Raw genomic sequence first — 27,328 nt, forward strand, 5'->3', positions numbered from 1 at the left:
CTAGGTTCCTAGGTCTTCAGCTTGAAGCATTTCCTGTCTCTGTACAGCACAGAAATGCCACACACACCCCCCACATTGCCATATGGCTTTCAGCTACCCCCAGAAGAACAGGAGAAAAAGAATCTGCCTCTTTCCCCACCACTCAACCACAATTTGCCTGCTTGATAACTTTGCAGACTCTTTTGTCTCTCTATCTGCTTTTTTCCTGGCCAGCACTCTTGATGATGCAGAGAACCAACTTTTCATTTTTTTCTGAAGAAAAGGCCACCACTCAGGTAATGGGCATGCCCATCTTGATGCATGTATTCATGGAACGGGCCGGACAAATCAGGGTAGGCTGCCATTTTTCCATTCATCTTCTAAATTACTGCTAGTAAAAACACCAGCCCACATTACAGAAACATACAAGCCATTACACCTGAAATGGAAGTTCAGTGTTAAGATGGCTAAACCTGTTGTTGCAACATCTTACCTTCTCCAGGCTTTTGCTAGTGTCTCCAACTATTGCTTTAAAATGGGGAACACTCTTTGCAAAACAAGTTCCCATACCCAGTCTTTCCATGACCTAAAATACACGGACTCTTTCCTATGTGTTCCCCACCTCTCTTTAAACTCTCTCTCTCTCTCCCCATCTTCATCTTTGCTGGTGACATCATGCTTCATGCCCTGAAGAGGAAGCTTTTCTGACAACTTTTCAATGGCAAGGCCCAGACAAGCCTCCATTCTGCTCCTCAAAGACCCCATCCGAACTGTCCACAAGCAGGATGAACTGTTTTCCCTTTAGACTTTTCACCCTGCTGTTGTAAATCCCATTGGCATCCAGCCAAGGCCTATGCTAGACACAGCCATAATAGAGTCATTTTTCTTCTGCCCTTCGCAGAAGGAAACAGCAGAAATGCTCTCCTTTCAAATAGTTTAACAAAGTGCAGATCCCAATTGAAGGTGACTCTGTAACCTCTCCAGCAGAAACCATTGGCTCCACTGCCCTGTGCTCACCCCATAAGGAAGTAGAGGCCAACACAGACAATTTAAAGGGAAGCATGTATAAGGAGCTGCCTTCAGAGCAGCAGTAATGTGGAGATGCAGCTGCTCCCCTGGGCTACATCATATGAGAAAATGGGCAGATGAGTGAAATAGTTTTGGAGGAGGGAGGAGCTCTATGAAATTGGTATGGAAAATAACATATTTCTAGGTGATGCTAGGGTCTCACATTCTTCACTCAGTACATTATCCTCTTCCCATTCCTCCACACTCCTCACTGGTTTGCTACCCTTGCTTCTCCTTCCTTCTCCCCGCACCGTCCAAATTCAGACTGTAAGTTCCACACAGCAGAGACTTCTTCTGCTACTTGTGCTTTCACAAGAAGCTATGAGGACACTATATAAATCAATGGGACGACCACAAAAGCCTACACCTGTCCCTCTGCTTACACAAACCAGAAAATGAGCCAACCAGAATGGAACCATAACTGGCTTTTAAAGAGATAGAGCCCACAAATAAGTCACAATGAGTTTGGAAACACAAAAGATTATTTCACTTGTAGGTCAGGCACGAGGCCTGGGTGATGGATCTGCTTGCTGAATGTTTAGGAAATGCTGAACTTTCTTATGTGTGTAGTAAAGATCCACAACAGAAATGATCTGCCCACCTCCCACCCCTCATTCTTTTTTTTTGCCAGGCATATAACAAGCACAAGCATGAACAACATGTGCATCACCTTTTGGTGCAAATGGTACCAGTCACCCCCACCCCCAGCAAAAAGTACAGCGCAAAGCCTACTTGGGAGCAAAAGAAGAGGCAGTTCCAGCATTTTCCCTGGTCAGCTGGCACTACTCCATATAGTGAAGCTTGAATCAAAGCAGAAACTCGGCATCATACTTAATGAAATGGCACAGAATTGTTCTCTAATCTTCCTCAAGCAATCCAAGTGCCAGTCCCTATCTCACCACTCCATCATTACTTGTGTTCCTGTTACGTTTTCTCAGTTAATGAACTCCAAATGGCTTCTTGTTCTGGTGCGGAGTTTGCATTGTCATTTGGATCTTGTATTTTCTTTCCACTATGCCAAAGGGTGATGACTCACTTGAATTACACATCACTAATAGCTAACAGAAATGTAATGGCATCCACTCCAAAATGGCAATTATTATATCACTGAGGAAGCATGAGACCTCCTGGAGTTCCAGGAAATAAGCACACAGTCATGTTTCTAGGGCATGCTGGGAAATGTGGAGTCGTCAATAAATGGACATCAATCAACGTAAACTGCCTGTCTCTAGCTACGTCTCCCAGAGATTGAATTTTGGAGCCAACACTTTTATCAGCCATCATGATAACACAGAACACTTACTGATAAAATTTGCAACACATCTTCCTATTTACCAGTCTCTATGACAACAAAGGATAATGGGCTGTCTAGAATAAATGGTTATAATAAAGCAAACTGTACGTTAACACTATCACTATGCGCAGGATGATGTATTTAAGGAACTAGATGGAGGTTTATGGGACAAATAGTGTCTCACATTCTTTCCTTCCTTCATTGGTGTTGGCTAATCATTTGTGCTATTCACGCATCTTCACAGAAAGCTCACAAGCAGTGAGTACCTTTCCCAGCATCCTAGTAAGGGTCTGTCCCCCCCCCCCTTCTTCCTTTTAGTCCAAAAATTGTGTATGCGTTCTGTTTTGGAAACAGAGTGTCCGGAAATATTGTATCAACAATTTCCAAAACAGAAATCCACCAACTCATTAGTTCTGTGATAAAAGTAGAAATGGCCTAGTAACAGTTTCCCCATTTCTCAAGAACATGACATGCTGCTGTGTCTTGCCTTTGCTCATGAAACAGCTCCTAAGGGCTGAAGGACTGGGGGATGAGGACAGTGCGGCACATTCAACCCTGATTCAGAGAAGGAAGGGGAGTAACTCACCATGCCAGCTAAACAGACATTCTAGTATAGAACGCTAGCTCACAACATGAGCTCTGCTGGATTTGGACAAAAACCCATTGAGTCCTGCATTCTGCTCTCAGAGTGGCCAACTAAGAGAAGCTCACCAGCAGGACCCAACAGAACTCCTTCTGCTTGTGGTGCCCAGCAACTAGTCATCAGAGGCAAACTGGAGGTAGAACATAGCCACTGAAAGCTACAGCTGGTCAGCAGACCACAGAATATTGGACTACTGGTTTTGAGGCATAAAAGGGTATTGAAGCTGCAGTTTGTTCTTAATAGAAGCATTACAGCCACATCCTTGGGATGGAGGCTGTGGAGACTAAGCTAACCTGGCTAACAGTTCTGATGCCTGCTTTCTCTGACAAATTAACTATATCAACAAGTTGATAATTGGGTCCTGGTTGGGCATCATATCTGTTGCATTTGCATGCCTCAGTTGCCTAGAAATGACTAGGAGAGGCAAAGCTGAGGGTGGTCTACAGATAAGCTTACCTAACTCTAAGTTAAGCCAACCCTTAGTTATTCAAAATTAAATTTTCCATGCCTTAGGGATATTTGGTTTTAATTTTTTGTTATTTGTTTTTGCCTTTTAGTTTATTTCTTTAATGGTTTGGCCATAACCAAGGAGGGTGATAAAGAAACCTTATAATGCTGGCCCCCATATCCCGTCGACTATTAACTGTGTTATGAGCAGAATGTTTTCCAACCACTAAGGCACAGGTTTTTTTTCTGGAAAAGAGAAGTTGAAAGAGTAGCTGGAGTGTGTGTTTGTGGGAAACAGAAGAGAGGCCATACTTCAGTGGTAGAACGTATGCACAGCTTGCAGAGTTACACATGCATGTATTGGAGACCCTAGGATATGAACTTGTCACCCACCTGTCCCTTTATACAAAGCTCCTTGGGAGACAACTTCTTTTCCTTCCTGGGAAATGACATTGCCACAAGCAATCTTGCCTGAAAACTGCCAGCACAGACTCTGAAGACTCCTGAGCAATATCAGAAGTGGGAGATATTTGTTTAGAAATATCAATGTTCTGGACATTTAAAAATAGTGTCCTGACTTTCCACAGCTTAGTATATTGCGTCATGAGCAACTGCACCCCTAGGCTATTAAGTTCTTTGCTAAGCACATCTATGTATTCCTGATGGGCCACTCACACTGAGATAATTCCTTCTCACATTATCCACATAACATGCACAGTGAGAGGAGCAGCTAGGAGTCTCCTTTGGTTCCAGATTTTAATTCAGAAAAAGTCCTTTTCAACACTGCCTGCAGCTTAAACCCTCCATTCTTTACCAGACATGGCCTGAAGGCTAGTGACAGTAATTGCTAGCAGCATTTAAATGGCAGTCTCCCAGAAATAGCATGAATCAATTTGACCTCTCTAGTCTGGATCTACTTCATCAACCAAGCAAATCAATGAAGACAATTAGCGACAGAAATGGTAATCATGGAAGCAACCAATATCTGCACTAAAAATAACGTCATTTCCATGTGGCATGGAATTTCTCTCTAACTTAACAGGAGCCATGGGTTGTCCAGTGCCAACTGGAAAATATACTATATGCTCCACAGAAGTGGAAAGGTCTCCAATTCTCTAGTACAGCACATGCTTTGCATGCAAAAGATCTTAGATTCAGACACCAACATGTCTAGTTAAAGAAGAAGAAGAAGAAGAGTTTGGATTTGATATCCTGCCTTTCACTCCCTTTAAGGAGTCTCAAAGCGGCTAACATTCTCCTTTCCCTTCCTCCCCCACAACAAACGCTCTGTGAGGTGAGTGGGGCTGAGAGACTTCAAAGAAGTGTGACTGGCTCAAGGTCACCCAGCAGCTGCATGTGGAGGAGCGGAGACACGAACCCAGTTCCCCAGATTACGAGACTACCGCTCTTAACCACTACACCACACTGGCTCCTTGCTGAGCCCAGCAGCCCTTTGAGAGCAAGCATTATGCCTTACAGGTATGATGTATACACAGCCAGAATCACAGCAGAGGTTCAAATGCTCACAAAGAGTCATATTTTAACTTGACATGGCTCCTACCCTACTACTGCCTCAAAATACCTCTTGCTCTCCAGTGTTCAGGGCACAAAAATCTCCAAGAGTGCTTGCAGTTGGGAGCTTTAACATAGCAAAATAACGTTTTTCAGCTAGGTATCTCAAACACTGGCAATAGTTACATGGATTTTCAAACTGAACAGATTTGCAGTAAATGTAAATGGTAAATGTAGATCTAGCTACAATGGGAAAAATACAGGCTGGCATTCTGATGCCAAAGATGCTGTGTGAACACTGCAGGAAGAAGAAGAAAATCCGCCTGCATGAGCAGTCCAAGTCCCATAATAAACACTAATCTGAAAGCACCACAAGTTTATAACAACAACTATGTGGAACAAATACTAACCTTTCCAAATGTGTAACCAAAAATAAATCATGCAAACAACAGAAATGTGTATAATCTAATAGTACAAATTTAATCCCACTCACACTACAGGATTTTAGAATGGCTGATCTGACACTCCTGATGACTTCCTGAGAAGTGTGTCTCTTAAAGGAGCAGCACATTCATTAATTCCTTCTGTATATCCATAGGCCGCGTGCAGTAGAACTGCTTCCTAGCTGTTGAGTAACTTGCTCTGTAGTAAACACAAGCCCCCTTTCAAAGCCAGAGTTAATTCCGCTGAACTATACAGCTTTGAACCTGCCATTATCAGCCCCACACCTGCCCTGCCAGGAGGCCTTTATTTAGCACTAACATTCATCACCCCGACTGAGCACATAAATAATGCCATTACCCACTCCAAGCTGTGATAAAATTAGCAGTGTAAACAGAGAAAGTAAATGACCTTAGTGGAAAACCATTGTTGATCCTGACCCAACACTTACAAAGCAGATTAGTCAGAGAAGAGCAGGACAGGATGACAAGGGCTCCTGGGGACTGCGTATTTTTTAATTTTTTAAAAAACCCGAGTCTCCAGAATGTTTATTCTTAGGAAAAGATCTAGTTCCCTTTGCAAATTTTACAAGATCCATGGCTCTCAAAAAAGGAGGTGTTAAAGCAGAGTTCTTTCCTGATATCTGCCAGCTTAGACAGAGTGCTTCCTTACTGCCCATCAGTTCTAAACTGCCCCCTTTAATGTGGAAGACAGAGAATGAACAAAGTTTATCCTACCTTGTTTTCTTCTGGGAAATTACTACCTAGAATTCCTCCCTACTCCAAAAAAGGGGGGGGGCGGGAGAAAGAATAAATGAAATGAGCTGCCCCTGGCTCTGCACTGGAGACCATATTTCAGAAAGTTTTTAGTCTCCCCCACCCCTCTTGAACCTGGAGGCTTCCCGTGAGAATAAACGAAGACCACTGCCCTTACAGAGATTAGTAGAAGCTGCCTGAAACCATTTCCAATTGGCAGCTGCTCCATATGGTGGCAAAATGTGGTCCAACAGCACTTTATATGGAGTGCTCCCATTTATATGGCAAGCATCCATGCTACCGCTACTCGTTTATTGCCGTGTTCAAATTCACCCCGCAAAAGAACTTCATTGAAAGAGAATTTGCACAAGGACTATAAATGGACCAAGATATCAATTGACTCCTATTTGTATTGCAGTGTATGTGACAGATATCTAATTGTCTCATTATCTGTATTAGCTTAATTAGGTGGCAAGCTCCTGAAAAGGAGGTGAGACAGAGAATTGCTGTTTACATGGAGCTCAAAATATGGGGATAGAGAATACCGGATTTCTTGTGTTTACCCCATGTATCATGTTAGGATAGGCAAAATTTGATCCATTTTGGTTCCCCTAGCAAAATGCTTCCTTCCCCACACTTATTGAAAGTATAGGTGCAGAGAGGGTTCCTTTGCTTCCCAGCATACATGGGAGTTGTTGCACATGGACACAGTGGAATTTAGGACTCAACCTGAGGTCCAGTTATTCTTGCAATTTCTCCTCTGCATTTGGGATGTTTGCAAAATGGGGCCCATGGAGGATTTGTGGTAGGGAAACCCTTAGCCCAGGCTTCCCCAACTGTGGCCCTCCAGATGTTTTGGGCCTGCAACTCTCATGATCCCTAGCTAGCAGGACCAGTGGTCAGGGATGATGGGAACTGTAGTCTCAAAACATCTGGAGGGCTGAGGCTGAGGAAGCCTGCCTCAGCCCACTCCTGTTCTGCTCCTATTTGCAGATTCACAATAGGGCTGATTTAAAACTAACAGATTCCTTCTAAATTGTTTGAATTTAAAACAGGCCTGAGTAAGGCAACCACCCGGTAGCTGGCTTCCCACCCACCTACTCAACCCTGTTTCCCAAGGAAACATACCCCACTTTGATGAAAGGCAGGACTCTGAGAAACTCCAGACTAGGCCCATCCTTGAAGAAACAGCACCAGCCTCTCTCCCAGCTATCACAACTGGCAATTGCTTTGCAATCACAAATTTAACACAGGCAAACAGCATCAGCTGTGTCAAGGACTGGGAGCAAGAGTGGAAAAGTGGGTGGAGCTTTCAGACCAGCAAGGTTAAAGCTTCCCTCCCTTTGCATGTTGAAAGCAGTGAGGCAGGAGATGATAAGTCTTTCTTTGAGTGTCCCTAAGTGTAATTGGGGCTGCCAAGATGGGAAATGAGGTGGCATACCAGATGCCTTCTTACCACAGGGGGAAGCTCTGCAGCAGACATGAAGCAGCCACACTCTACAGGACTTGGCTGTGGCTTCCTACAATACTGTAGAAGGAACACCTGGCAGTGGTGGACCTTGGGGTCTCAAATTTCAATGGTGCCAAAATTTGGCACGCCCCTTCCTCTCACCCTCCATTCTAAATCATAGTTGCCCCCAAGACACTGCGCCCAGTGTGACCGAACTGCTCATGCTCTCCTAAATCCACTCTGGCCAGTATGAGACAATATTGTCACAAGGCAGGCATCTAGCAGGCACAACCTCTTCCTTGCTTGTTTTTTTGTTGCTATGGGCGGTGACCATTTTGCAAGAGGGTTCTGTTCCTGGCTCCAAAACGCATCAGTGGGACACAAGTATGCCCATTCTGCCCCCTGTCCTGCCCTCTTCTGGGTCCGTGCATCAGCAATCCTGCATCAATTGGATGCATGCAAAACGGTCACCACCTGTGCTATCTCCTGGAAGTTGTGACCCCTGTAAATGCAAACTGTATTCTTGCTTACTCTCCAGTGTGTGGATTAAGGACCCTTCCTACAGAGGCTAGATTTTGCTCCAGGAATACGCAAATGTCTAATATTGGAGACTGAGACACAGCAGTGGTATTAGTGACTATAGTACATTAATGATTAATTTTAAATGAATATTGTAGAATATTGTGATTCATGGGCTCACATTTAATTTCATCCTGATTTTAATTTTAAGCTGTATTTTAATCAAATGTTTGATTGTTTTTTGATGTATCATATATTTGGTGTTAGCTGCCCTGAGCCCGGTCCTGGCCGGGGAGGGCGGGGTAGAAATAAATTATTATTATTATTATTATTATTATTATTATTATTAATTAATCTCCATTGGCTCATGGTTGAAATCTTTCATTATGGCTCCCCCAATTGCAACCTATAGAGTTTGTGTACTTAAAATACTTAGTTATCGTAGAAAACTACTCAGTATGCCACTATCTGACAGTGTCTTGTTGTGGATAGTAGTGAGATAATTATCTTTCATTTAAAATTTGAGGACGCTCAATATTATTTAACATAAAATGGCCCAAGTAGTTGTAGCTCTTCTTCATATAATGGTACTTGGCACTATAAATCTTCAAGGCTGTTGCCAAAGATGATCTTCCTGATCTGTTAAAGAAACTTAATATACTAATTATTGGCACTTTTGCCTTAGTACTTTTACAATCTAAATGTTTTTTCCCTTCTCATTAAATTCTTCTCTGAGCTTTTAAGAGTTTACGGGGCATGCTGATGAATTGTTCTGAGCAGTATTGGTGGGCTTCTGCATATGCTAAGAAAAGCCACTACCAACTAGGTCTTAATTTGGACCAAGGTGGCCTTCATACTGAAATCAATGCTAGAACTTGGTGACCCCAGACTACGTAAAGTAATAAACAGGAAAATGCATTTGCGTATTTGCAGAATACCTCTCCTTCAGCACTGATTAACTACAATAAGCCGATTTATAGCTAAGTGATTTCAAGGTAATAGCATTAGTTGACGTTCTAGGCAGGTAAGAACGCAGATACTTCTCATTTTAAAAGTCAAATACTATCTTCAACAGTTGTACTGCAGAGAAATTACTCTACAAAAGGCACCTCGCTACATGGTTACAGCACATGGAAGCAACTTATTGGAAAGAGAGTCCTCCAGTGATACATCTCACATATCAGCAGACACCAGAGCTGGCCATGGGCACCAGGCCCTCAAAAACAATCACCAGACCAGCTTCAAGGCAGTAGGGCCAGGTGTGGCCATTTTAAAATCCCAATTAAAACAACAACAACTGAACTTTCTTGAATGAAAAGCTGGCAGTGCTGAACAGGATTTGAGTCTCTGTGGAAGGGACAGGTAGAGGGCTTCTGGAGCTGCATGGCACTGTTTAAAAGACATCCATGTGCAACAACCAGGTTCATGGTGGCTAATGGATGGTTGGAAGTTGAGAGGAATGTAAAGATGCAGTAGTATTAAACTAAATAGCTAGGCTAGCACAAGAATTAGCTCAAATGCAACAGAATTTCCCCTCTCCTCCCCCTGTATGCACCCTGCACCATCCGCAAATCTGCTTCAGAAGCTTGGGAGAAAACCCTGAGGAAAGATGGAGAACATTCTGTTGTGGAAGGAGAAATCTGTTGCATAAGGACAGAGCAACCTATAGTCAGGTCGGGAGTCTGTGGCAGTACACCACTTTCCTGGATGCCAAGTCCCTCCCTTCAACATCTTGTTTTAGGTTTTGGCATCATCATATGTGCGTAAATAAGAGTGCTCATTGAGGGGCTTACAAAAGGTCTCTTTCCCAGGGCCCACAAAAACCTGGATCTGGCCTTAGGGAGAAATCACGTATCCACAGCTGTCAATGCCATGTCACACGAATTCTTCAAATAGCTTTTAACTTGGCAATAGTGTAATGCACTGTTAAAAGTACCAAAGCAATAAAATATTTGCCCTGACCAATAGCCAACATCACAAGGAAAGGGAATTTGTGGAGTTGTAACGAGAATGGCAGTTGAGCTGCTGGGAAGAAAACTGTTGGAGAAGAGGAAGAAGAAGTGAAAGCTGAAGAAGGAAGAAGTAACCTTTTGGGAAACTAGGACAATTCAGTGGATCAATGAACAACTTTGGATAGACAGTTGGGACAGCATTATTATTATTATTATTATTATTATTATTATTATTATTATTATATGCCACCCAACTGACTGGGTTGCCCCAAACACTCTGGGTAGCTCCCAACAACCTCAAACATTAAAAATTTCCCTGTACAGGACTGCCTTCAGGTGTCTTCAAAAATTCATATACAGTGGTACCTCTGGTTAAGAACTTAATTCGTTCTGGAGGTCTGCTCTTAACCTGAAGCACCACTTTAGCTAATGGGGCCTCCTGCTGCCACCACGCCGCCGGAGCACGATTTCTGTTCTCATCCTGAAGCAAAGTTCTTAACCCGAGGTAATATTTCTGGGTTAGTGGAGTCTGTAACCTGAAGCATATGTAACCTGAAGCCTATGTAACCCAAGGTACCACTGTAGTTGTTTATCTGTTTGACATCTGATGGAAGGGCATTCCACAGGGCGGGCGCCACTACCAAGAAGGCCCTCTGCCTAGTTCCATGTAACTGCACTTCTCGCAGTGAGGGAACCGTCAGAAGGCCCTCGGCACTGTTTTAGTTTCTTTGAATTAATAGTTGATTTCACTGACAGCAGTGTTTTTTATTGCTGACCTACTCTTGACAGGTATCAGTGTGCACATCAGTTCCTCCTATGGCACTTACAAAAGATCTGAGTAAATATCACATCAAAACTCTACAATACATAAGAGACTGTTTGCTCTTCCTGCTCCAGGCTCACCCTCTCCTGCACCCCTTTAACCATGCACACATTTCATAGGATGCCAGGATTGGATTTCCATCCTCCCTTTTGTTCTGAACAAAGGAGAGGTGGCAAAGAGCTTTGCTCTTCAAGCGAGCACAATAGTGGCTGATGTGCGTTCCTTTTTTTCAATGATGGAGGATATGTCTGCACCATTCTGTGTTTCTGTCTCTTTTTTATGTGGCAACCATTTTGAGTTTTGCCATGCCCCCATGGCAGCCATTTTCTGTTATGCCACAACCTTGCAGTAGCCATCTTGTCACTGGTTCCCATGGCACTTCCTCAAAATTTCAAATTGCCCACTGCCCTCCAAACAGGAGGCAGGCTCTTAGTAGGGAGAAATTTTGTAAATAACTGTTCCAGTAAGATCCCAGTAACATCCTTTGTGTAGTATACCCACACTCTGGTTGTGGCACATTATGATCTGGATCATATTGATTGATTGATTGATTGATTGATTGATTGATTGATTGAGGTGCGTGGATTAGGTGTATGTTCAGTCTTTTTATCTGTTTCAGCTGCAGGAGTCCACGTTACAAAACTATAATAGCTGCTTCAATGCTCTCTACAGCCTGATTCATTCAACAATTGTCCCAACATCTGCTTTTCCATTTTTCTCCTGGAACTGATTGCAAACACTGTAGATGGTTAAGATCTGTGCCTTAATTACAAGCACATGGAAGGCTGGCTGCGCCTGAGAGGATGGTGGTGAGAGCTGTCTCAGGAAATGCAAGCAAGCTGTGACGCGTGTACATGTCACATTCACTTTCCTGATGTATTGCTGATTGGGGCTCTCGGTCCAAAACAAACACTACCTAGTATACAGAATTTGGAGCCCGTTTCCTCCGCTTGCAAGTGTCAGGGTCTGGAAGGAGGTTCCACAACGAAAACAGCAATGCTGTTCTGAATGGTGGCAGCAGCAATGAGAAAAGCAGATTGTTCCTGGTCCCCCAACTTACAGGTTTTGAGAAATTTGTTGTCAGAAGGGGACTCCTGTCTTGAGTGGACCTACCTCTTCCTCCTTCTTGCTACTGTTGGTGCTGTCCATTCACTTGTCTCTCCCTCTGGGCCCAGATAGGACTATCTCCCAGAGGGAGGGAGGAAAGGAGGGAGGGATGGAGAAGGGCAAGGCATATAGGGAGGTACTGCTTCTTAATGCTCCTCATACCGCTTGCTCAGACAGAGAGGACAGGGGAACAGACAGAAGAAACAAACAAGTGGAGCAGCAGGACCAGGAGGCTCTGAGGAGTGTCTTAGTGTCCTTCCTGGGCTGCAGGCCTTGGCAGATACTCAGTGAAGGCAACTCCTGATGCTGTCCCTGTCTGCTTCCAGTTTATTTTATGCTTTGGAACCATACATAGAATCAGAACTGTAGAGTTGGAAGGGGCCACAAGGGTTGTCTAGTCCAACCCCCTGCAATGCAGGAGTCTTTCACCCAATGTGAGCCCAAACCCACGACCCTGGGATTAAGAGTCACAGCTTCTACTGACTGAGCCATGCACCTTGTTAGAAATGATTGATAGACAGGAAATAATATGCAACCCTGTCCTAGCTATACATGAAAAGAGAAACTGTCGTGTCATGACATTTTCCCTAGGTGAAAGCGGCTAGTGACCCAGCACACACACATGTACACACACACACACACACGCACCATATTGCCCTGTAGCAGGTAGCATAGCTCATTGGCTTGCATCTTTTGAGGATTTGTTTTCTTTCTTTCTGCAAGCATTTGGTGTGGTGAACCTTGATCCCACTTTTCACATACAGTGGTACCTCTAGTTATGAACTTAATTCGTTCTGGAGGTCCATTCTTAACCTGAAACTGTTCTTAACTAGAGGCGTGCTTTCGCTAATGGGGCCTCTTGCTGCCGCTGTGCTGCCGGCACACGATTTCCGTTCTCACCCTGGGGCAAAGTTCTCAACTCGAGGTAACTCTTCCAGGTTAGCGGAGTTCGTAACCTGAAGTGTTTGTAACCTGAGGTGTTTGTAACTTGAGGTACCACTGTACTGTGATCTAAATTATTGGGTTAATCATTAGAATAGCTTGTGGCAGGTGTCGGACTTGTAAACCTGTAGATCTCCTCCCCCCCCCATCCAATTCTATGATCTGGCAATCAAACTGTGCTCACACTGGTGAAATGGATGAGGAGAACATACAGTATTTAAACTAAGTCACATATGTAGGAGTCAGGATTGCAGTTTTCCCCTCCTCTGGAAACATAAAGTAACACGAGTAAAACTTGGAGATGAGTTTCCTGAGAGGTTTGATACCACTGGTACTGGGGGGCTAGCAGACTCGATGATTCTGGAAAGGTGTGAGTCTCTAGCAAGCCTCCATAAAGACTTGTAGCTTACAATAATTTCAGTGGTTTAGGGTAACAAAAAAGGGCCAGAATCCACATTGCAGGAGGAAACAGATACGCCACTGCCTCCTCACATAATCCTTTGCTCCCCTTCCCAGAGGGTCTCTATTTTCCATCTCCTACAAAGGCTAACCCTCTTGTTTCCATTATGGCTAGAAGAGAACCTGTCAGACATGATGGCCATCTATGCTCTTGCAAAGTGTCTTGTTGCAGACACCGAACATCACCTCTCAGCACTACCTTGCTTACGCTTGGCTTTGGAGCAGAGTCTGCATCTGAGGAGCCGACATCCTCTGAGAATGTTTCCAAGCCCTCGTTTCTCACTCCAGTCTAAATTACCCTGTAGTTAGACACTGATCTGGCTCAGATAAAATAATTGTAAGATTGCTTTGAAGCTCTTGTTCCCAATGAACGTTTTGATCCTTGTTGGCTGCCTCATGCTTGGCTATTTGGGATAGTGTCTGGAAAAGAAGCAAAACACTTATGCATTCCAAATGCTGGTGGATTTTTAGCTTATTTACGAGGATCTGGAATCGTCCTGGCTGGGGCAGTTCACTGCAAGGAGACACTGGCTCTAGTTTCTATTACCCAGTGCCTACTTTTGAGACAAAGGATGTGTACAGCAAAGCCCAAGCTGCCATCCTATCTTCACACAGAAAGTCAGTGTGGTGGAGTGGTAAGATTGTTGAATTTGGATGGGGGAATCCCAGGTTGAAATCCTGGCTTAGCTATGGAGTTTACTGGGTGACTTTGGGGGCTCTTCCTGGGTGACAGGGTTGCAGATGATAAAATGGGAGGATCTCATGCCTGTACCCCAAGTTCACTCCTTGGAAACAAGTGGAACATGCAGGTGTGATACATAACATATAATTCAATACTCAGAAAGCTGTTCTCGAGCATTTGCTATCTTTTATTCACTGAGCCCACTGTTAAAGTCTGCCATACCACTTTCAAGAGTAAGGTAGAAGGCAGTAGAGTTTACCCCAGAGAGTAGGGGGAAAAATGTGCTCATTCCCATTTGTGGGTGCCGCTGTCTGCAACCTCATTTTTATTTTTATTTTGTTATACATTTTAAGGCATCCTATTACTCAGCAGAAATTATGACCAATGAACAATAAATATGGGCCAATTGTACCGGAGAATTTATGTAGCTTCAAAGACTCAGGAATACATTTATAAACTGCAAAATGGGAAATATCCTCCCCAACCCCAATAATCAATATCAGATTAAGTGACAAATAGAAGTGGGAGGGCTGGATTCTCAGGTTTTGGGGTGTGAGGTGAGGAATGATGGATAATATGATACATAAATGATAAAGGGCCTTCCAGAATCAGTATCCTTATTGGTATCTTAATGTTTTATAGAAAACTAGCAATAAATGTATAAAATCAGATATATTTATTGCTACCTTTCTATAAAACGTTAGGATACCAATCCTCCCTCCCAAAAATCAGCCAACTACAATAGTCTTATTTCAACAGTGAATCCTACAATTTTCCTGTTGTGCATTGAGTTTTGTGGGAAATAAAACATTAATATTAAAATTTGTGATAATTATTTTCTGCATATAGGAGCAGCTTCCACCAATATATCCATGTAATCCAGGGTGGGCAACCTCTTTCAGCCTAGGGGCCACATTCTAATTCTAGGCAACTTTCCAGGGGGCAAATGCCAGTGGTAGCTGGGGCCACTCAGGGAGGGTGCAATGCAATGGCCTGGGGAGAAGGGTGCTGGCTGAGGGGAGTCCTGAGGGCCAGATAAAGAGGCACAGAGGGATGCATTCAGTCGCTGGGACTGAGGTTTCCCATTCCAGAAGCAATTGCTCATTTCCTCTTAGCATTACAATGCTGTGCTATAAAGCAACACATTGGAGAACTTCTATTGTTTAGTCCAGGGGTCAGCAAACTTTTTCAGCAGGGGGCCGGTCCACTGTCCCTCAGACCTTGTGGGAGGCCCTGACTATATTTTGGGGAGAAAAATGAACAAATCCCTATGCCCCACAAATAACCCAGAGATGCATTTAAAATAAAAGGACACATTCTACTCATGTAAAAACACACTGATTCCCGGACCGTCAGCAGGCTGGATTTAGAAGGCGATTGGGCCGCATCCGGCCTCTGGGCCTTAGGCTACCTACCCATGGTTTAGTCTTTAACTGATGCACACTGTTGAACAACTCTGAGGAGGGAACATACGTTTCCATTTCTTTCCCCAGAGTTGTTTGCTGTCATTCTTGTACAATGGCCATAATGACCAAATAATGCATATATATTTCAGCAGCCACCCTGGTTCAAATGATCTTTGGTGAGTACTCTTACACACTGCCCTTTGCTGTTCCTTAAACAAGTGCACTGTGAGTGTTAACATGGCTTATGCCATATTTGTATATAGGTGGCTAAAAGCATTGGAAACTGCCTTATACCAGGTCAGACCACTCATCTATCTAGCTTATTATTGCCTACCCTGACTGTCAGCATATCTCTTCTGAAGGAGTCTTTCCTTGTTCTACTTAACAGGGGACTTTTGCAAACAAGGCTTGTGCTCTACTACTCAGCTACAGCTCTTTACCCAACATATTTTAGTGCTGGTTTAGTTTTTGCAATATGTCTGCCCGTATTGGTTTGTGTGTTGTGTCTTCCAGATGTGTGGGTACAGGTCATATGCCCATCACCTTCAGAGATCAAAGTGTTTTACTGTTTTTAATTTCTCATTTTAATATCACTCTTGCACTATTGGAAAAGTTCCAAAAGAGCTGCAGAATCAGGTCAGCAAATACTTTCCAGTTTCTACCAGGCAAAATGATTTCTGTGCACAGGACAGGGGGAATGCTATCTGCAATGTATGCATGTTTACTATTCTCTTTTTTTACAAGCACCTCCAATAACAACACACAGACCGGCATTGTGTAAATGACAAGAACAGGAGGCTGGCAGCCTTTACAGAAAGACCATTCCTTGCCACAGGGTCGGGCAGCATTAATTAAGGGGCTGCATTTATAGGGTTAATAAGTCAATCCTGTAGATTTCTGGGGACAGAGTTTAAACTACTACAGCCATATCTCCAGCTCTTTAAAAGAAAGTGAGGGCACTAATTGTTTTACACTTTTAAATTCAACAAACAGTGTGCACTTGGGGAAGCTGCAGTGTCCAGCGGAAAGTGTCAAGAGGTTTATTTTTGTTGAGACCTGTGAAAGGGTCTGAGCTTGAAGCTTTCAGATACTGCTTCCCCGCCTGGAGCTACAGCATGTAAACAGTTTATTTAACATGATTTTTTGGCATGTCTTCAATAAACCCCTATAATAATTCCCCTGGCAGACCAAACATATTGCAGATTAACAGACATGGCTACAGTAAAACACCCAAGTGGCCCCTCCCCTGCTTTCCTGTTTGTGCACAATGTAAGACCCAGTACTTAGCTATGTTTATGCCTCTGTCCCTAGCCATTTCTGTGGGGCACGGAGCAGCTCCTATCGAAAAGTTGCTTTAGACTAAATCCAAAAGAGGGAAAACATCTCCCACCCTTGACCTTAGTGCCCTCTAAACAAGGTTCCTAATACACTTAAATCTAGTTTATAAAATGTGTTAGGTGTTGACTGTTGTTTATCTGGGAGTTTACAGGCTTGAGGAAAATCTGAATTAATGCTAAAGTCACCTATGGCTTACATTTCGTTTCAATGCACCCAAGTTCATTAAAAGTTTATCGTCTCCATGAAACTAAAAATTGTGCCTATAGCAAGTGATTTAATCTCCTTAGGGCTGAAACCGCACGAACTGAACACTGTTGCCTTCTGAAGCACAAATTACCGAAAGCCCAACAGCCACGGATAGGGGGTCAGCAAGGAGCACAGGGGGCCTGTGTCACCTGCATTGCTAGCATAGTTTGGCCAGTGCACTTCACTATGTAAGGGGCTGGCAGCCGGCCATATCACAGCACAACGGAGAGACTGCCAGACCCAGGAGTCCGTCATCAGCTGCTCAGTGTCATGGCTTCAACACTTTCCTCCAGAGGCCATGAATTGTGCGATATTTGAACAAACAAATGTCATGTGCAAGGGTGCTGGTCAAACATCTACTGGCAACAAAATACAGAGCAGGCCTAAACCTTGGCTTTGTCTTTCCTCATCTGGGAATACTCAATTTTCTTAAAGAAACAGAACCTCATGTTGGCCATGAGCTTAAATTGCAGATTAATCTGAGCCAACGCTCACTAAGGATTAATCCCGGAACCTGTTTTTAATGCAGAGGTCAATTTTGGAAAATATTGTTATTCACAGTCTGCACCTGATCATCTGGAGAGTGCATTTCCTTCATCACTAAGTAACTTTATGGATCTCACGTATTTGAGATTAGGGACAATGTTTTTCAGGGTAGAGAGGAAGTTGGTGAGCTAGCTTCTACCACTCCTATGCAGAAGGAAAAGGGAAAGGTAGCAACAAGACACGGTGACAGCCATGATGAGAGATAAAACATATGGGATCCTTGATTCTAGACTGGAAGCCCTACATTCCAACATAATCAATTTTCTGCATTCCAGACTGGGTGTAACAGTGCCAGAAGGACATGGGCAAATCCAGAGGGAATTCAAAGAGTACCCAAGGGGCTACTTGATGAGGTCAAACTCTTAAAGCTAAATATTTACAGCATCTGAAAGTGACAGCTAAGAAGGGACACGATAACTGTTGGCAAATAGTTGAAGACTTTAGTGAGCTCAGGAAAAGAGACAAATTACTCAGTGACACACATTTGGGAGAATAGCAGGCAGTGATTAAGCAGAAACTAAGGGCAAAGAAGATTTAGGCAAAAATTAACTGGTAGCAAAATGCCCTAGATTGGATATCTTGTAAGGAGAAAGGGGTGATACTTCATTGTTAGGCTAATTAAAAGCCAGAACATATTATATATGTCTACCACAGGCATCAAACAGCTGCACTAATATGTTCAAAATCTTAGTGAATAATGATTATTGGACTTGAAAAGGTGCCTTTATTTTCTAAAACACACAAATCTCTTTATCAAAAACAACACTGTTTATTGGGAAATTCCAAATCAAAAGCCTTGGTGCTTGGCAAATCTTATTAATTATTTGTACTCAAAAGTACATGCACTAGGTCTCTTCCAACTTTACAATACTATGATGCTATGAACTCATAGTAGTATCTTTATTCTGTAGTAACAATATACAGTACAGCCTAATTAGAGTTGCATATGTAAAAGGAAAGAGAAAATGTAAATCTTTTTGTGTACCCTTGTTGAAAGAGTTAGTCCGCATTCCTAAACACAGTGAGTGCTATTCAGCTAAATTTTACTCAGAAAATTAACGAAGGTCATTAAGATAGGTCCATTAAATTCAGTAGGTTTACTCTGAGTAAAACTTAGTTGAATGGCACCGATTTACTTGAGGATAAACTCCATTAAACTCAATGGAACTCACTTCTGAATAACATGCATAGGATTGGGCCATTAGCTGACTTACTTATCTCTCATAAAACTTATCCTAACTGGAAGAGAAGCTGAACTCTTGCAAGGAGCTGTGATTTGGTCCAATTTAGTGGTTTAATTCTTTCAATGTTTGTCTAGCTTGTCAGTGAAGACAAATTCCAGATGGGAGTAGCCTGTTATAGCAAACATTGGGGGGGGGGGGAGTTTTCTGGCACCTTAAAGACTAACAGATTTATTGTGGCATTGGCTTTTGTAGACTAGAATATCGGATGAAGCGGTTTCTAGACCATGAAAGCTTATGCTACAATAAATCCGTTAGGCTGCAATCCTAACTCCACTTATCTGGGACTAAGCCCCACTGAATTTAATAAGGCTTACTTCTGAACAGGAATGGTTAAGTTGCACTTTTAGTCTTTAAAGTACCAGAAGACTCTTTTTCTTTTTTTCATGAAGAGAAGAGTTTGGATTTGATATCCCGCTTTATCACTACCCTAGAAAGTCTCAAAGCGGCTAACATTCTCCTTTCCCTTCCTTCCCCACAACAAACACTCTGTGAGGTGAGTGAGGCTGAGAGACTTCAGAGAAGTGTGACTAGCCCAAGGTCCCCCAGCAGCTGCATGTGGAGGAGCAGGGAATCGATCCCTGTTCACCAGACTACGAGTCCATGGCTCTTAACCACTACACCACGCTGGCTGTCTCTCTCTCTTTCTTCATGGTTCACAGATAGCAGTTATAAAAGATTTTAAAATGACAAGAAAGACTGGTCCCAATGGATGACATCTGACTACTAGAGAATTAGATTGTTTGTGTTGGCTGCCTCATACACACCCTTGAAGTGAGTTTCAATCTATGACCTCGTCTGTTAGCTTCCTTTCCCATTCCACATACTTCTTGCCCTTGACAACAGACCTGTTCTATACCTTGGCTTGTTTCCAAGGGCAAGTGCTGTCTAATTTACCCTATACCAGCTCCCCCACCGATCATGCCATGCTTCATTGCCAGACCTCACAGTGGTCCACTTTTAAGTCTTGAGTCCCCTTTGTTCCAGCCAGCATCCTCCTACCTACACCAATGTAACAGACCATCTCCTTCCAGCCTTCCAACAAGCATTTCATCCTTCTCCATCAGCTTGAACCATCACATTCCATCAACTCCCCTCAAAAAAAAATCCATTATGCTAGAAAGCCTTTCCTTGCTGGCTAGAAATTGAAAAGAGCCTTATGATGGTGTTCACCTTCAGACTGGTATTTGGAGGTATGTAGCGGTAGCAGAACAAGTAAGACAAAATGAGTTTCGGTACTGGAAGGATCTCCATTGCCTGACAACTCTTGGAGGCAGTACACTTGGGTGGCTTTAAAGGAAACCTAGACAAATTCATGGAGGACAAGGCTATCAAGGCTACTAGCCATGAAGGCTAGTATGCTTGTGAATGTCAGTTGCTGGCAATCACAGGTGGAAGAATGCTGTTGCACCCAGCTCCTATGGCCTGGTCTTGCGTTCTTATGTTTGCTGGCCCTGAATACATGCTCGGAGGTCCTTGGGAGATGCATTTGAACAGATCCTAACTCAGCCTTAGGCCCTCTGAAGGTACAAAGGCACCGCTGTGCTTTGATCATTAATAACAATTAATCCTTGTGCTGACAAAACATTTTTCAGATGAGACTGTATAAGCTTCTTTACCCAAGCTAATGCAAAATACTTAAAAACCTTCACCAGGGACAGAAGTCAGGGTCATTAATTGACACACAAGTGCAACATTTCCAAAAGGCATAAAGGGAGGCCCATTATACCACAAGGGATCTTTACTGATTTCTCCTTTCCTGAGGGATTTCTGTATTATCACTCATGGTCTCAAAGGAGGCCTGCAAATTACAACCTGGACAACTTCACAAAAGAGCCTAGGCAGCTCGTTCCCCTTTCTCAAATGACTGCTTGTGTACACCACTTCAGAGAGATATAATGAGCATGAAATTAAATTATACAGGCACCCACTTAAACATTTGAACCATAACTGCTTGCCTTAATCTTGATTTTGAGGACAGGATAGAAGCCACTGCAGTTATGACAAGGCTTTATCCCATCTGCTGCTTGTGAATTCATTCTGAATTGATCTTTGGGGCACTCATTACTTCGAGTATGTTCACAAGACTGATTTTCCTATCACAAATAACATCTCCATGGTTCCTAGTCTTGTGAAGAGTTATATTAACTCACCTGTTGTATATGTATCTCAGCTTAAATAGCAGATTGTCTATCATACCAGTTTGTGCAGTTTCGTTATCATGTTTGGCAGTAATGAAGGAACTGCTGGTCCACTCATACTCAAGGCATCAGATTCCCTACTGAAAGATAGCTGCCTGAATCCCATTCAATCGGACTCAAATAATTGTTCTCTGGCAGTCTGTGTTGTATATTCAAATGCTATTCTCAGGGGCTTTGCAAAGAAGCCTGTGTGAAATGCTGGGCTTTGTTTTGGAAATCGAGAAACTCTTCGAGTTGCTCAAGTGTTTGAAGCTGTTCAGAACAGACCTTCTGACACGATTTAATACTTCACAGCACAGACGGCAGAAAGGTGCCTCCGTCACAAACTATTACTCTCCAAGCCACTTTGAACAGCATTGCTGTGAGCACTAATTTAATTAAAATAATACTATTTTCCTTTTAGATCTAATCCCGAATGCAGATCATTGAGGCAGGCCCCAAAGCCAATTGCCAGAAGCTTTACAAAGAGAAGGCATACTCAAGAGATGCACTCCTCTGCTTCAACACCCCCTGCTGGTGAAGAAAGGGCTGTCGTTATTCGAGGAAGACCACTGAGTGCTGCATTCCCACCCACTCAAAGCTGTTAGGATGTGTTCACAAAACCATGCTGTTCAGTTTGAGATTAGGAATAACTGCTATTCCTGTCAGTCACAATATAAACATGAGGGGTTTTTTGGGGGGGGGTTAAAATCAAACACTCCCCCATCCATTTAATTTGTGAGTACAAAAGGATAGTCAGGTACAGTAGTTACGATAATTTGCTTAACATTATCTTCAGTTAACATGGCAAGGAAGTGGGTGAACTAATGATAAGAGGGTGTATGGAAGAAGGGCAGTAATATATCGGAGTAATGAATAGTGAAAGCTAGCCTCTACCTAGTAACATAGAATTGGGAGGCACCTCAGTTGTCATCTAGCCCAACCTGCTACAATGCAGGAATTATGCTGGTGGCCCTTATGGGGACCGAACCCACAACATTGGTGTCATTAGCACCATGCTTCAACCAACTGTGCTATTGTGTCTCATTTATGCCATTTGTGTAAATCAGGGATGGGGACCTGTGGACCTTCATATGTTGCTGGACTACAAATGGCACCAACCCTAGCTAGGAAGGTCAATAGTCAGGTAAGACAGAAACTGGAATCTAGCAAAATCTGGAGGGCCACAGATTCTTTGCAATTCCCTCTTGCCCTCTCCCCCAAAATACGATATACCACGCCTTAGGCATATAACATCAGAACAGCAAGACATATAACTGTGGGAGGAACTCAATGTTGCACTCTTCTGATAGCTCCGTCAACAGAAGCATTTTTGCTTGCCAAATGGAACAACGCCGCCCCCCCCCATGGGTTCTACTGACCCTCCAGGCTGGATTTGGGTGGGGGAAGAAAGGCTCATTGCACTAGCAGGAACCCTTGCCCTGGCTTCTGCTAGCACACTGGCTTGGTTGAATCCAACCCTATTTCATTAAACCCACCCACTGCAGAAGTATGTTATCCCATATGTCTAGTTCAGCAATGCCAGGAAAAAAACGAAATAAGGAGGGAATTGTCTTCCTCTGGAAGAAAGAATTAACAGCTCATAGACTGAACAGATTTGTGAAAAGCTTGTGGGTTTTATGATAAAAGCATGAAATTTGCCACAGTCTTAAGGCATGTCCAAATAAAGATTTTCAGATAAGAAGCCATCACCAACTAACATCCTAACAGCTACAGCAAGTGTTATAAATGCCGAGCACATTTTCCCCCTACTGATGTTTCACTGATAGCAATTGTTTATGGGTTTAGACCATACCAGCAGGGTTATTTTTTTGCTTTGTTTGTACATTTGTATTGCTATTGACCTAGGTTTCCTAAAAACCATGGCAATCAATTTAAGATGCCATGAAATGGTTGAAAAATATTTTCCAAAATCTATCTTGCTGTCCTGTGCCACTTGTGAATACTTAGTAAAATATGAATTCAAGAGCAAAAGCACAGCATTATCCAATACATTTCCAAGTTTCTTTTCATTATGATATATTTCCCTTTGCTAATAGCAATATTTCCAGACTGATTGATGATGAATAACTGAGTATTCCTGTAGTCACATACTTTGTATAACTATTTGAAAGCAACAAAAAAGCCATATTACATAACAGTATAGTCTAAAATTAATTAAGAGGCTGGATATTCAGTATACTTTAAGTACACATTTCCTACTGCAAGGGCAAGGCCAGAAACCTGTTCAGCTAGCATTGCCCACTTTTGTGCATCCTTTTCCCACTGGCATTTCAATGCCTCCTTGTCATGTGGCACCTCTTCTCAGGAACAGCCTTTCTTGCTCTCTGTTTGCTATAAATCTGTTTTCACTTCAGCACACAGGCAGCCACACCCACCGAGAAGGTGGGAGTTCATTTAGGCCAGCTGCAAGTCTCTGGAGAACCTCAAGGCTTGCCAGAAATGGAAATGGCATACACAACATCTACTCACTTAGTGGGCAAATGGTATACATGGCAAACTAAAACAGCTCCAGACTAGCGTTATCAAGGGACTTATTGAATCCTTAGTATATTCATGGATAACTCGTCTAATAAGCATATGCATTACTGTATGTGTGCCAAGGCCCCATGACCCTGCAGTTCCCTGGGAAAAAGGAACTGGACACTGGACAACAGCATATTGGGTTTGGGGTTCAAATAAGGCCAGAACTTTACAGTGAATGGTTTGGGTAAAGCCATTGCCATTCTACTCCAGCCAGTCTGCTACCTACATCAAAGGAGTGGCATGGCCCTAGCACCTGCCTGGGTGCCAAACAGAAGCTACTCCTCCCAGATCCTTTTAATAGGATACCCTTTACCAGGGAGGGGTAGGCAGAGGCTACAACCTCCCATCCATGCATGACTTAGGCTTACCCAATACCTAACCCCTATGAGGTAAGGTTACAACCCTTGGGGTTTTTTAGTTTATGGAAAAAAATGACTAAGTGAGGACATTAGAGCACAGACAAAAGGAAAAACCTATTCACACATCACATAATTAAACTGGAGAATTTGCTACCATCGATGCATTGATGACCACATTGACAGGGATTAGACAAATTAATGGAGGATAGGGCTATCAGTGGCTATTAGGCACAATGGCTATGTTCTATCTCCATTGTTGTAAGCAGTATGCTTCTGAAAACCCGTTGCTGAGAATCACAAGTGGGGAGAATGCTGTTGTTCTTATATTCTGCTTATAGGCTTTTCATAAGCATTTGGTTGGCCACTGTGATAAGTCCCCTATCCAATCAGCTTCTGCTTCACTGAAACCTTGGATTGAGGGAAAGAGGTAACTAATAGTGTCTGTGGCACATCAGTCAGAGACAACCTCCTTATTTAAAGACTGGTTTCAGCAATCTAGTGGGAGGAGAATGGATACTCTGTTGTTGCTGTTATTGTTAATAACATGGATACAAAAATGAACTTTTGGGAAGGAGGAATGAATCAATCCAGTGCTGACTGATAAAAAAGCTAGCAGTCATGGGGGAAAGAATGGATGAACTCATCTGTTTCCAGTGAAATTATTTTTACATGGAACTGAAATGGAAAATGCACATATAGTCACTTCTGGTGAGCCCTCCAACAAAGCCTTTTCACGCAGAGCACTCCCTGTTTAGAATTTAAGCCATCCCATGCTATTGCTTCTTCTCTCTGGTTTTCTGCCTCCAGTTTTCCAACACTCATGGCCACTGAGCGCTCTTAAGATGTTTTTCCATAAGCCTTGGGGTTCCTTCAAGCCTGCTAATATCTACTTGTGTGCAGATAGTGTTGTTTTGGCTACATAAGTAACTGCACTCAGCAAACTGAGATCACTATTGGTAATTTGTCATTTTAACACACTCTTCCTCCAAGAAGATCATGACATTGTACATGCTACCCTCTTCCATTTTTTAGGTAGCTAGTTTAGGGAAAGAGAAAGTGACTAGCCCAGAGTCACAAGGAAGCTTCATAGCTATGCAGGGCTCTGAGCCTTTTTGTTCTCTTCCACCATGTGAACCCAACCAGACAGGACACCTGAGCTTGATCACTCCAAGCTCAGACCCTGTGTTCAGAAACTTTTTACCATATTTTATAACCCAAGATTTCTGCCTGTGTTCTTTTTGCTTTTGTATGGGAAAACACACAAATTTGACCTTTGAAAGATTGTAAGTAAAATATTTTCCTTAACTTACCATACTGTGTGGTCTATTGTATGCAAAACAGAGTAGAAAGTGGGGAGCTGTAAGCAACTTAAAACTGAATATTTAAAAGGTCTAACAGCCTATATCCCCATGCTTTACTTTGCTGAAGCCTATATTGCCATGCTTTACTTTGCTGAATGCTTTGTGTTTTAAAACATCTGCTGAGGCTCTTTCTTACAGAAGAGTATTCTGCCCTGTGTTTGGACCTATGGATCCAGTGAATTCTTCTTTTATTAACTAAAAGCAATCATAACCAATGGTGTCCTCCTTTAAGACGGCTTGTGTATCCCATTGCCCTCTTGTGTATCCCATTGCCTTCTAAGGCAAAGTTGATGGCAGTATGCTAGAGGGCTTTCTCTGAGGTTGCGCCCCATTTGTGGAACATCCTGCCCCAAGAGCTTAGGTCATCTTCCTCTTCATTTGTGTTCTGTCAGCAGCTTGAAACTTTATTGTTTAAACAAGCTTTTGATACTGCTGCTCCTTGGCGGACTTTTTCCTGCAGCAGTTTTTAGTTTGATAACTTGTGTTTTAATGGTTGATCTATTGCTGCTTTTATGTTTGTGTTTCTATTTGTAAGCCACTTTGAGTAGCTCTTTTGGCTGTTTCTACAGTCACTGACCATACGTTTTACAAGCTCATTTAAACATCCATGAGGGTAGAGTGGTGGCTAAATGAAAATATAAAATTGGAGGGAAGGGATGTAATTTAGTGGTAGAGTATCTGTTATGCATGCAGAACATCCTAGGTTCAATCCCTGGCATTTTCAGATAAGACTAAGTAGAGATCCATGCTTGAGACTCTGAAGAGTCAGTGACCCTGCCAGTCAGTGTAGTCAACATCAATCTTGATGGACCAATGGTCTGGCTCAGTATAAGGCAACTTCCTTTATTTCCCGTTCAGTATGCTATGTTTTGCACCCAGTACACCTGTGCATAGCTGTCAACTTTTCCCTTTTCTTGCGAGGAATCCTATTCGGAATAAGGGAATTTTCCTTAAAAAAAGAGAAACGTTGACAGCTATGCACCTGTGTTACTGGGAATCACAAAATACACAAATCCCTGTTTAGGGGAAATGATTTTAATGCTAGAGGGTGTGACCTTTCAGGCAGACTTAAGACTTGTATCCTGGCTCCAGAATCAGGAGGTGTCTCCAAGTAGTAAGCAATTGGTTGCCCGTGGATGCTTTGGATGCAGACAATAACTAGGAGTTACTTCTCAAATGGCTTCAATAGCTGAATGCATCATAAAGGTAAAGGGACCCCTGACCATTAGGTCCAGTCGTGACCGACTCTGGGGTTGCGGTGTTCATCTTGCTTTATTGGCCGAGGGAGCCGGTGTACAGCTTCTGGGTCATGTGGCTAGCATGACTAAGCCGCTTCTGGCGAAACCAGAGCAGCGCACGGAAACGCCATTTACCTTCCCACTTGAGTGGTACCTATTTATCTACTTGCTCTTTGACATGCTTTCAAACTGCTAGGTTGGCAGGAGCAGGGACCGAGCAACGGGAGCTCACCCCGTCGTGGGGATTCGAACCGCCGACCTTCCTATCGGCAAGCCCTAGCCTCTGTGGTTTAACCCACAGCACCACCCGCATCCCAGTATGACTGCATCATACTGTCCAGCAATAGACATTCTCATTGATTTAGATTTTGGCTCCTGCCCTCTGACTCCAGTTGCCCTTGAGTTATGCTAACCACTCTATGATCTCAGAAATTCTCTCGCCCTAATTGTAGTAAAAAACTACATCACACTTTATACCAGTTGCTCAAAATCTCTGGAAGAGATTGCACTTTTACTTGAATGTTGTTGTTTTTTATGGGCATCTGGTTGGCTGTTGTAAAACCAGGATGCTGGAATAGATAGGCCACTTGCCTGGTCCAAAAGGTTCTTCTTACGTTCTTATGTCCATGTTAAAAGAAACAGGTTCTAAGGCATTTAAGAGAGACTTATTTAAGGCTGAGGAGTCTCCCACATTCATCTCTGTTTGCAAAGGCCCTCTGATTTGATCTGAAGGTTTTCTCTTGAAAAATGTAACTTGCTTATTTTAATTACTCTTTGCTTAGGAAATTTCAAT

The 27,328-nt window shown here is 43.0% G+C and overlaps 1 protein-coding gene across 2 annotated transcripts in view; it reads right to left on the reverse strand.

Moving 5' to 3' along the window:
* MYOCD (myocardin) overlaps nucleotides 1-5,529 on the reverse strand; it is a 136,054-nt gene extending 130,525 nt beyond the window's left edge. For both annotated transcript variants that reach the window (XM_077924275.1, XM_077924274.1), the window contains exon 1: nucleotides 5,437-5,529. In XM_077924275.1, the coding sequence (XP_077780401.1) occupies nucleotides 5,437-5,514 (78 nt within the window). In that variant the 5' untranslated portion in view covers nucleotides 5,515-5,529. The remainder of the gene's footprint in view (nucleotides 1-5,436) is intronic.
* Between the last annotated feature and the right edge of the window lie 21,799 nt (nucleotides 5,530-27,328).

The sequence above is a fragment of the Podarcis muralis genome, chromosome 2, assembly GCF_964188315.1.
Source record: "Podarcis muralis chromosome 2, rPodMur119.hap1.1, whole genome shotgun sequence".
Classification (NCBI taxonomy): Eukaryota; Metazoa; Chordata; class Lepidosauria; order Squamata; family Lacertidae; genus Podarcis; species Podarcis muralis.